This window comes from Diadema setosum, chromosome 2, assembly GCF_964275005.1.
Source record: "Diadema setosum chromosome 2, eeDiaSeto1, whole genome shotgun sequence".
Classification (NCBI taxonomy): domain Eukaryota; kingdom Metazoa; phylum Echinodermata; class Echinoidea; order Diadematoida; family Diadematidae; genus Diadema; species Diadema setosum.
The window spans coordinates 33,322,289-33,334,774 of NC_092686.1; the positions used below are offsets into that span (position 1 = coordinate 33,322,289).

General features: G+C 40.3%; 1 protein-coding gene across 1 annotated transcript in view; it reads left to right on the top strand.

Moving 5' to 3' along the window:
• LOC140244265 (uncharacterized) overlaps positions 1 to 7,118 on the top strand; it is a 93,089-nt gene extending 85,971 nt beyond the window's left edge. Inside the window, 4 exon segments of the mRNA XM_072323908.1 lie at positions 418 to 569; positions 2,065 to 2,455; positions 3,449 to 3,592; positions 4,196 to 7,118. Of these exon segments, the coding sequence (XP_072180009.1) occupies positions 418 to 569; positions 2,065 to 2,455; positions 3,449 to 3,592; positions 4,196 to 4,445 (937 nt within the window). The 3' untranslated portion in view covers positions 4,446 to 7,118.
• Positions 7,119 to 12,486: the final 5,368 nt, after the last annotated feature.

Below are 12,486 nucleotides of genomic sequence, written 5' to 3' on the forward strand. Positions count from 1 at the left end.
TATTAGGATCGATTTTTGGATATCTCAGCCATTTCAAGACCAATTTTCATCAAATAAACGTTGAATCCTTCTTGGAATTACATGGCATTGCTCTTTGATATATCATAAGAGGTTTCTCGTTATCTCACCAAAAAATGTTATAAACCTGATGTTAGGTCTCAACCAAAACTGTATGATCCCTTTAATGTAGACTTTGCTATAGATCTAAAAGTACTTGGAACGTGTGTAAGTGTGTTTCTACCATTAGTTGAGAACAGTTGAAGATTATTAGCATGCTAACTTTTGCTTCTGAATTGACAGTGTAAAACAAGTAGATAGTATTCATGCTTCGGCTACTTTCGAATCAAAGTTTTTGCTGGATTTGAAACTGATCTTATGTGTATCTTCCTTCATCCCCTTGCCCCTGTGATTTCCAAGGCACAAGTTTCTGAAGCTTCAGAAAGAGCAGAGAGCGAGGAGCGCGGCCGACCGCCGCCAGCTCCTAGAGCTGAGGCAGAGGCAGCGGAGAAAGGCCCTCCTGGGCCACCACTTCTGTTCGTCTGAGGGGCCCGATGGCCACCAGGCACAACGTAAGTGTGATCATCTTGTGGGTGCTGGTCATCATCTTCTTCTTGTTTATCTTATACACTGTATATTCTGTTCTGGTTGTTGTTATGGAGCAGAATGTCTTGTTTCCTTGAACTTGATGTCATTCTGAGAAACAGAACTGTAAAGTTCATTTGTCCCTTTTTCAACCCTGAAAATTCAACTCTTTTCATAAGCTGGTGTATCATAGAGGTAGATAATTCTTCAGACCTTTCCTCAGAATGATAAACCTAGGAAACTTCTTCTGATGGAGGAGGATTTATACTGTGGAGTTTCAGAGAATCTATTCAGACCCTGAACAAATTCTGACCATTATTCTTGGTGCAAAAGGGGAACATGTTCCTGAGTGAAAAGAGGTTAGTTTTTCATTTCATGTTTAAAAACTTGAGGTGTTTTACCGTAACATTTCATACATAATGTTGGGAAACATTACTCTTTGACTTTTCAAAATTTTGTAATATTTGCAAGAGGGATATACAACCTTTGAAGGGATGGTAGTTTTAGTTGAGATAGGGCTTATTTTTGATGATGATTTGTAGTGATAATGAGAAACCTCATGAAATAGCATGTAATTCTAAGAGGAATTCAAAATTCATTTGAGGAAAATTGGTTTCGAAATGGCTGAGATATTCAGAACAAAGTGATCCTAATAAAAGATGGGACCCACCTTTTACATACTGTATTAGAATCACTTGGTTTTTCTTTGTTTTTGGACATCTCAGCCATTTCAAAATCAATTTTCATCAAATAAACTGTGGATTTCTCTTTGAATTGTATGCTCTTGAACATTTCATAAAGTGGTTTCTAAGTATCTGGCAAAAAAGTTACAAGCTGAATCCTCACCTCAACCAATACTATGCCACCCCCTTAACAGAAGAGCTGTTATAGATCAGTGGATAAGATGAAGGATCCCCAATCATGTGTTCCGTAGTTTTAGTCTGCTGGCAGCAGCGGTAGTTTGCATAGGCAAGCCACTTTATTCACATCGCCTTAGCAATATCAGGGTCATTGGTCCCTTGGTTGTATGCAACCATGTGAGTGTATCCTCAGTGATCACATAAAATCAACCGAATGCAAAGCCAAATACATATGTAGTTGTGACTGCTTTTTGTAAATATTCTTTGTGTAAAAAGAACAGTAAAACATCACACTGCAATTCATTTGGGATTATTTTGGGGGAACTATTCTCTGAATTTTATATTTGCCCTTTTTTCTTCGACATTCTCTGATCTAGACAGCAGTAATAGATCTGGTTAGCCAGCTTTGAAGATCCGTACAAAGTTTAATGCTCCCTTTCCTGACATTTTGTTCACAGTTGTCCAAATTGTAAACCTAAAAGAACAGAAACAAACGCTTGTGAGGTTAGAACTTAATTAGAGCAGTTGGGGATGATGATCACTGGTTGTTGTTTTTTTTTTTGATAGTTTTTTTTTTGGCTTCATTCAGTTCCATCTTTTCTCCTCCTTTCAATTCTGCCAGACTATGTGACCAGGTCTGACCCATCACTCAATTCTGGCCAACGCCTGCGGGCGAAGAGTGCCCCCGTGAGGCAGACCGCTGCACACTCTCAGAGGAAGCAGGAGAGATACTCCCCGCCCATCCAGCGGAAGCAGGCATTCGTCGGCTCCCCGGATCGATGGCCAACCGATCAGCGGCAAGAGAGTCGGTCAAGTCACAGACAGGAAAGTCGGCTTGGTCAGCGGCCAAGCAGCCAGGCCAATTCCAGGCTAGGGTCAAGGTCCGGTCACCGCTCCAGTGAGACTCCGGCCAGTCAGCACATGCCCGGTCACCATCAGTCCAGCCATCAGGGCGGTGGCCAGAAGGACCAGCAGAGGCCACACCAGGACCTGTCAGTGGACAGGCCGTATAGGTACTGGCCAGAATTTAGTTCCCCCCCCCCCCCCACTTCTGGACCCCATTTCATAAAAGATGTTAGGATAGCAACTCTTGCTGGAATGGCAACTTCCCGTAGCAACAGCTAATGAGAAAGCTGAATTCTTGTCATTGCCATGACAATTGCCATTCCAGCAACTTTTTATGAAATGAGGCACTGAGCTCTAATCCTGGCCTTTCCCTGTATAAACTGTTATTCACTTTGCTGTCAAAAATATTGATCGATTAAAGATGGATGCATTTGCAGTATAGAAGGCTAAGGAATGTGCACCTTGCTAGACCGGTGTGTTACTGTTAGTTAAGTACTTGCAAAAATGATGAACATCATAGTCCTGTAGATCTGTGTATCCATATAGTTTCCAGACTCTTAGCTTTCCGTGCAAGGACAAGCAACTTATCACACTCCAGAAGTATTTCCAAATACCTGCCATGTAACAGCAGTTGAAAGCTGGCAGTTGGGTGAGCCTCTTTGCGGTTTTTGCATTTTTGATTATTTTCTAGGTATAATTGCAGTCTGGTGTGCAGAAGATTTGGCACTAAAACAAACACCTTCATTCCATGTTTAACAAAAACTGAAGCTTTCAAAATTCAGGACATTCTTGGACTTGATATTGAAATTGACTTATTTGTTAATTGAAGTTGAGACAGTGTGCATATCTGGAAACCCCTCTTTCTCTTTATCAGTGTTTCTGTCTTTCTATCTATCTATCTATCTATCTGTCTATCTATCTTTCTATGTATCTATCTGTCTATTTATCTATCTGTCTATGTATCTATCTATCTATCTGTCTACCTGTCTATCTACCTCATTATTTATCTATCTACATATCTATCTATTTACCTCTCTATCTACCTATCTGCCTCTCTGTCTGTCTGTCTATCTATCTATCTATCTATCTATCTATCTATCTATCTATCTATTATATGTATCTTTCTCTTTTTACTTGCCTTCTTCTTATTCACGAGTCAGATTCCGGTTAAATGAGTCTCCAGGGAGACAGACCCAGCTTCAGCAGGAAGTGTCAGCTGAAGATGTGATGAGCAGGGATGCCTCTTCAGGTCATCTCTTGGTCAAGAAGAAGCAGTCAGCACAGTCCATACCAAGCAGACCGAGGTATGGGTAGTCAGTTAATATTCTATTTTAGAGACTGCCTATAATGATTGACAAGATGTGTCACTTTTTTGGTTCACCCGAACCAAAGGTTTATTACATAGTAAGCTGTTGTATTCGTTCATTGCTTGGCATCTGTTGTGTTTTGTCCTTGCTACATTTTCAAATTCTTCTTCAAAACTCGATTTCCACCAAACTTCCCCCCCCCCCCCCAAAAAAAAAAGGATACTGGCAGCTGACAGAATCTTGATCTGTTCAAAGGGCTACTAGAGCGTTTGGGTAAGCCCCCAAAGTAAGTAATCTTCACCAATTTTCTTCTCCAGAGCCAGGAGTAAAGTGAAGGTAATGCCAAAGTTCAGTACATATGTAATTTCAAGTTTGTTCATGACAGATATGGGGGAGCCCCTTGCGAGGTTTAGCCATTTTATAGACTTATTTATCAGGTTAGTAACTGCAAATGGAATAGCTGTAACTCTGTCTAGAGTGTTCAGGTGTCTGTTTATGTGGTTAATGACTTTTCTTCATCCATTTTTCTGGCCAAGTCTCTCCTACGCATGTTTTAATTGCCTGTTCATGGTTGCCGATTTTCATCTTGCCATTCTGCAGACGATACGTCCTCATCACGCAGCCAGGCTCAGAGCCCCCCGTCATGACTCCGTCTTGCCTGGAAGAGCAGCTGCTGGCCAAGCGATTCCCAAAGATGTACAAGCGATGGCAGCAGGTGGCCCCGCCCACAGTCAGTGAGCCGCAGCTTGATGGAGGACCGCAGCCTCCGCCCCAGCGCAAGAACTCCTTGAACTCTGGCTTTATCAATCGACTGCCAGGCAATGTTGATTCTGGTAGCACCCTCTTTTGAAGCTTGCAGGAACATGGTTTTATTTTTAGATTGTCTGACTTGTGTGTGCCTCGTAATCATTCCGTCCAAAGTTTTCCAGCAGCGTTTTAATGACTGACAGCATACAATGAATTTGTAATCCATATTTATCATAATGTGTAGACACTTCTGGATCGTCGTCACCATTCTTGCTGTAAGTAAAAGGTGTGTGAGTGTGATTCTTGATTATTCAAAAATCTGTCTCACCCTTTGTAAGACAAGTGCTACTCAGAGTGCAAAACACAGTCAGTATCTGCTCTCAAAGATCATGTTGTGTCCATGGGGGGCTCTGGCAGCACCAGTATTGTGAGCAGGCATGAAACTTTGAATACAGTATGTAAGACCACTAGATCAAAAGAACGTCCACAAAAGTTTGTGATGTGGAGATGATGGCCAGTGCTTAGGTGTGTTCTAAAGCTGTTGAGTGAGATACAAAGAACTGTGGTCATTAGGCATTCTTTATAGAGCACGGTATATTTCTTTTGCTTTTCCTTGTTTTGTGTATACTTTTCATCTGTTGATTTGTAATTGCTTTCCACTTACATGGAAATCTAATGTCAGCGTGTATCTTTTGGAATGAGCCCAATAGATGTTGAAAAGTTAACCTTTTAGTACCTAATGGTTTAACGTACACCTAGCACAGGTACATGTATGATTCTAAAGTAAAACAATTGACTAATTATCAGGTACAATTTTTTTGTAAATGAAACGCAGTGTTCACCATCCAAACATCATAATACTGACACACAAATTTTTTATAGTCTTCTGTTTATATGACATCTCTCTCAGATATTTATAAAATTTACCGTAAAATCAGTCATTCAAAACCAGTTGCTTGTACTTGTAGTTCTTAAACACTTCTGTTATCAGAAATATATTAAGGCCTTGCGTGCAGCCCTGGAGGACTTTGATAACGTGCATCGATGTACGATGCTCAACCTCTTTTTGCTCATGAAGCATTGGAAAAAGGTTTAGTAATCTTGTCTGATGTGATGTAGAGGCTGAAATTTACCCTATTCCATGCTTTTTCGTCATCACTGGTCAGTTTGGACAAGTAGATGTCATGTCCTATGATTGTGCTGTATCTATCCATGATGAAAAAAAATTTTAAAAATAGAATATATATAAACAAACAAACCTTAAAAAAAAAAAAACCCAAACAAACCTAAAATAAACAAACAAACCTAAACTGAGCCTTCACTCATCAGAAGCAAGATGGTATTGAGCTGTAGGGTTACTCTTAGTCTGAAGGGGCTATCTGTCAATGAATTTTTGGTGTGGCTGTGTCATCCGAGAGATCTTTCTATTTTCATCCCGTGCACTGTAAACGCCATACATTTCCCGTTTTTTTTTTTTATTTTTCATGAATTTTGAGAGTAGGATGCTGATCCCAAATTTAACATCACTCATCCCAACATGAATATAACATGTAAGCTTACATTTCTTTGTTCATCACTGTACTCCACTATTGCAAATTTAACCACTTGTGAAATTGAAGGGAAGTCCTGATGGGCTAAAAACTAGACTTCCTAAATATATGGCACCTACAGTAGTCCTCTGCTCAGAATGTGATGAGTTGTGCAAAATATTTTTTGGCATTATTTCTTCCATTCTAATCGGTCACAAAATTCATTCATGAATGAATATTTTGTGTGATTTTTACCCACTGTGTGAGCTTTCTTTACCATATACTGACAACAGATGTATTTAAACTGGAGACAACTATAGTATGACTTCACAAAACTTACATGAAAAGTATTGCAAGCATTTGTTTAGGTACATCATGGGGCCCATATCCATTCTGTTTCTGTTTTTGGGTGGTTTTTTTTTCCCCACCAGACATGTGCAACAGCATGTAATCTTGAACTCTTGTGTGTGGTTATTTATTGCACATGAGTTTATATTTTGTTGTGATTGTTTTCTTCTGTAGTAGTTTGATTGTGTTTGTTAAAGAACTTTATACGTCTACACCTGTCTATAGGCTTCACACTTTTACAAATGATCTAACCCTGTAGGTACATTCCTTTCCAGACTCATACTTGATGAAATTTGTCTCTTTTTTAAAATACTTTGTGGCTTAGAGTCTAAAAATTGACTGGCTGAAAATTCTTGAGCAGTAGGAAGAGGTGTTTGCCATAAATCTGTCAATAATTCATGAATGTATACACAAATATAACTGCAGCTGAAATGATAGTGAAAACACATTTCAATGATAAATGTGATTGATATGTAGTGAAGATTCAAATTTAGGTGTATGCACAGGCTGATTTCCCAAAGAATTTGCCTCACATTCTTTGTCTTTACCTGTAATATTTTCCACTTGTAAGAATAGAAATTGCAAGAGAAATGAATATACATATGATTTCAAAAAGTGTGTGTACATGTATATTATGATGTTTTATTTTCCTTCTTTGTGAGCATTTTAAACATGCATTTGTGTATTTTTTATATATAAGTGTCATTCAGAAGTTTATTGCACATGAAAAAATATTTTGATGGTGGCTGAATCAAACCAAATAGTCTTTCATATGGTAGATGTCTAACACTACTGCAAGTGCACTTTGCACTCTCATAATTTAATGCAGGGTGCTTCACAGGCAATAAATTGTATCCAGTCTGAACTACAGTCTGCCTGAACTGTGGTGATGAACTCTGTATCAGTCATGAATTGCTTGCTTTTATGATGGTCTAGATGATGGCATTGTGTGGTTGTACTCTGGAATTGTGAGTCTGTGTGCGTGCGTGTGTGCGTGCGTGTGTGTGTGTGTGCGTGTGTGCATGTGTGCATGTGTGATTGTAGTTGTTTGCCTGTGTATGATTTGAATGAAAGCAATGAAGATTACAGAAAAAAAAAATTAAAAGTGACATCCTGTTGGCCCTTTGGGTGGTCATTCTGGTAATGTCATTGTGGTGACATGCATGGAGTACCATTAGCAGACCTCCCAACCAAACTAAATCTGGAGGAAAGAATCTGATTTTTTACCATTCCCAGCTCTTGTTTCAACAGGACTTTCCTATTTTTCAGGATAATTCTACTACACACTCCTATGGGAATTGCTCTTCCTTTCCCACTTTTGAGCCAAATCATCCCTCTTTTTCAGTCAGAAATGTTGAGGGGTCTGCATTAGATTTGTTGCTGTTCATTGCTCCTGATAGAGGTGGTTGTCTCACTGATTGTACTTTTTCCCACTCCTCAAAATATCCGAAGAGAACCAACAACGGCAACCAAGTAATTGTTGCCATGGTGCCAGCGTCGTTAAAGACATTTCAAATTAGTTTCCCCCTCAAAAAAAAAAAAAAAAAAAAAAGGCAGGAAAACTGAACAAGTGATATACAAATTACAGTGTACAAACATTTATCAAATATTATGTATGTATATATATATATATATACACACACACACACACACGGCCAACAACATACACTGGGCAAAAACAAAAAGAAAACTTTTTTTTTCAAGTCATATATCTCATAGAATTATTGGCTAAAATTTGATGTTTTTACACCATATTAAAGCAAATTTAAGTCAAGAGACGCCTAACCCTCTCTGTGCCAGATTTTTTAAGACAGTGAGTGGAAAGGCAATTGGGCTGTCTGTGCCAATCTACACTCATGAAATAAAGCACACTGAAGGGTTAAGTGTTTTTATTTTCGACTCTCGATGTCAGAGTGATATGTGTGTATGTGTTTCTGTCTCTATCTCATTTAGCATGTTATTCCTTCGCTCTTGCACCCCTCCCCTTCAGTTGCCCCTCCCCCTCCCCCTCCCTCCTTCTCCCTCTCTCTTCATTTCTCTCTTCATTCCACTGCGGATATAACTGCAGAAATAATCTGAACAATGAAAACGATTCGTTATTTTCTTATGAAAATAACTTTAATCTTGTCATTCAAAAATATCTTGAAGAATAAGTCTCTTGCAGACTTCTAAGGTGAAAAGATCGTGCTTAGTGATTTAGATTTCATCGGAATGCATCTCATATTATTCAAAACTTGCAGTGATCAGTTCCCCTTTCATCACATGTAAGGCCCGAGTTATCGGGAATTCATGTCTTGATCTCGTGGGTTTACTGATTAATTCTAACGAGTTTGGGAATTGCCTTCCTATGCAGGCTAACAATTTTAACAATCCTCCTCGTGTACACACTCATGTATACTTTGTACCGTAAAATTGCGTTGTATATTTCTCCATATTCCTTACAAGAGGGTGAAGAAATTACTTCGCCTATGATCATCATCTTGTAAATGTAATTTATCTTTTAAGAGTCGTAATATTTGAAGCTTTACATTTTACCCAGTAATCACTTGTTGGTTTCCTTAACTTCTGATTATGAGTTCGGGACTAACATTCTTACACAGACTTACAATAATCATACTAGTGTACACATTCATGTTTACTATGTACAATGACCGCACCATGTTGTATATTTCTCCATATTCCTTACCGGTAGAAGAAGTGCTTTCGCATAGGATAATAATAATAATAATACATAATATTTATAAAGCGCTTAATATCATATTTCTGAGCACTGGGGAAAAACAAAGATAGAGAACGAGTGAAGAAGAAAACAATAAGCAATCCACATATAAGTACAGTAAACAATCATATATATGACAACAATTACAAATACTAGTACACTACCGACACAGATAACACTTCCTAAAGAGATATGTTTTGAGGTTTGACTTAAATGAATCTAGTGTATTGGCTTGTCGGATGCTGACGGGAAGATTGTTCCATAGTTTAGGAGCAATTAAGAGAGGAAAAGGCACGATCACCATAACTCTTCACATCATTGATGCAGGCGGAGAGTCTGAGCATCGCCCCCTCATGATCTCATGAGCTCATGATGAGGTATATTTGAGTGTCATCAGCGTAGGTTGCATGTTGCATTCCATGATGAGAGTTGATAAGTCTTCCCAAAGGACCGGTGTACAGGATATACATCAGGGGTCCTACAACTGATCCTTGAGGGACCCCATAAGGAAGGGAAAAGGGTCTGGAGCGAGTGCCATTAACAAGAATCTCCTGATTGCGTCCCTTCAGATAAGATTCTATCCAATGGAGAACAGTTCCTTTGATACCATGATCAAAGAGATGTTCATCTCTTTTTTTTCTCTCTCTCTGTGGTTGTTAAGAACCGCAAAATTCAACTTTACATTTTGCCCAGTAAAACCACTTTTCATTTCTGTTCTTGCACACGTATTGTATGACACACCTTGTCATTATAATTGTGTCATATGGTGCATAATGAAAAAATAGATGAATAAAAGATACAAGTAGAAAAGCACTCGGAGAGCGCAGACCTCCCTCCAAGCATGTATATGCCGAAAGTGGTCCTATTTCCCAATGATAAAGAATCCTTCAAAATATTGGAAGAAAAAAATCATGGATCAAGACAGTGCTCAGGATCACTATCAAAATTTAATCATCTGTTACTTGTGTAATTACCATGGGCGTAAATCCCGGGGGGGGGGGATGGGGGGGATATATCCCCCCCTGAAATGGAGGAGGGGGGGGGGATGGCCTGTACAATCATCCCCCCCTGAATTTTGAGGGGAAAAATGGAGGAAGCAGAAATGTGATTGTATAAATTTTGGCATATTGCATGACGTTTGTACGCCGGCCTTCAGACAGGTAACAGAGCTGAACAGTATTCTATCTTGTATAGGAAAATGTATAATTTTCTCAAGCGCTCGCTCGCTTCGCTCGCTCGCGAAGAAAGTAACATCGACATACACTGTAAGGTATGGCTCAGGCGTTGACAACGTCAAATAGTATAGGTCTACATAAACATCCTATAACGCGAGTAACTGGGGACCATCTGCAAAATATGTACGAACACATACAAACAAACAATAACAACAACTTTATCGCCATAATTGAATCCCCTCCATTTCCTGAATCATTCCTGAGAAACAACAGTGACTGATGACTCAGTCAGGATACATCTATGGGCATACCAAGGGAAGATCAGGGACGTCGAATCTATGGGGGGCAAAGGGGCATTTGCCCCCCCCCCCCCCCCCCAAGGAAGTGTTTAGACAGACAAATCATTTATCCCCCAAGCAATTCCCGAGATGAGGACAAATCTCGAACTTTCTTAATGGAAAATTGTCCAAATATCGCCAGAACTATGCACCAGATCGTTGTATTGCAATCATGAACATGCAAAAGGTCCGCTATACAGGATAAGGGATGAACTTTGTACACTTTTGACATAGACGTATATTCCCTAATTTATCAAAGAGTGTGCAGCAGATCTTTCACTTAACAAAAGCAACCTAATATGTATAGAGGCGTCGATGGGGGGGGGGATGGTTCTCAAATAAAAGTGGGACAAACAAAAGCGAAAAATATAGCTACAAACGGCAGTGTTTGGAGTGTAAAATGTTAAAATTTTAAAGCTCGCTCGCTCCGCTCGCTCGCATTTAACCGCTATGCCATTCTCCTGATGTTGCTGTCAGTGATTGACAGCAGGTGCACCCGGTGCGCCCCCCTTAATTTCTAAAGCGAAAATATAGCAACAAACGACAGTTTTTAGGACTGGAAAATGTCAAAATTTTCAAGCTCACTCGCTTCGCTCGCTAGCATTTAATCAGTATGCCATTCTCCTGATGTTGCTGCCAGTAATTGCCGGCAGTTGCGCCCGGTGTGCCCCCTTAATAGTCCTCTTAATTTCCAAAGCGAAAAAATACAGCCACAAACGGCAGTCTTTGGACTGTAAAATGTCAAAATTTTCAAGCTCGCTCGCTCCGCTCGCTCGCATTTAACCGCTGTGCCATTCTCCTGATGTTGCTGCCAGTAATTGCCGGCAGTTGCACTCGGTGTGCCCCCTAAATTTCCAAAGCGAAAAAGTATAGCTACAAATGGCAGTTTTTAGACTGTAAAATGTCAAAATTTTCAAGCTCGCTCGCTCCGCTCGCTCGCATTTAATCGCTATGCCATTCTCCTGATGTTGCTGCCAGTGATTGTGAGCAGGTGCGCCCCCCTTAATTTCCAAAGCGAAAAATATAGCTACAAACGGCAGTTTGGGGACTGTAAAATGTCAAATTTTTGAAGCTCGCTCGCATTTAATTATTCCATTCTCCTGCTGTTGCTGCCAGTGATTGCCAGCAGTTTTCGCCCGGTGCGCCCCCTTAATTTCCAAGGCGAAAAATATAGCTACAAACGGCAGTTTTTGGACTGTCAAATGTCAAAATTTTGAAGCTAGCTCGCTTCGCTCGCTCGCATTTAATCATTATGCCATTCTCCTGATGTTGCTGCCAGTAATTGCCAACAGTTTTTGCCCGGTGCGCCCCCTTAATTTCCAAAGCGAAAAAATACAGCCACAAACGACAGTTTTTGGGACTGGAAAATGTCAAAATTTTCAAGCTCATTCGCTTCGCTCGCTCGCAGGCATTATGCCATTCTCCTGATGTTGCTGCCAGTAATTGCCAGCAGTTTTCGCCCGGTGCGCCCCCCCCCCCCCCCTTAATTTCCAAAGCGAAAAAATACTAGTACAGCCACAAAGGACATGTGGGACTGTAAAATATCAAAATTTTCGAGCTCACTCGCTTCGCTCGCTCGCATTTAATCGTTATGCCATTCTGATGTTGCTGCCCGATTGCCGGCAGTTGCGCCCGGTGTGCCCCCATAATTTCCAAAGCGAAAAAATACAGCCACAAACGGCAGTCTTTGGACTGTAAAATGTCAAAATTTTCAAGCTCGCTCGCTCCGCTCGCTCGCATTTAACCGCTATGCCATTCTCCTGATGTTGCTGCCAGTAATTGCCGGCAGTTGCACTCGGTGTGCCCCCTAAATTTCCAAAGCGAAAAAGTATAGCTACAAACGGCAGTTTTTAGACTGTAAAATGTCAAAATTTTCAAGCTCGCTCGCTCCGCTCGCTCGCATTTAATCGCTATGCCATTCTCCTGATGTTGCTGCCAGTGATTGTGAGCAGGTGCGCTCCCCTTAATTTCCAAAGCGAAAAATATAGCTACAAACGGCAGTTTTTGGACTGTAAAATGTCAAAATTTTCAAGCT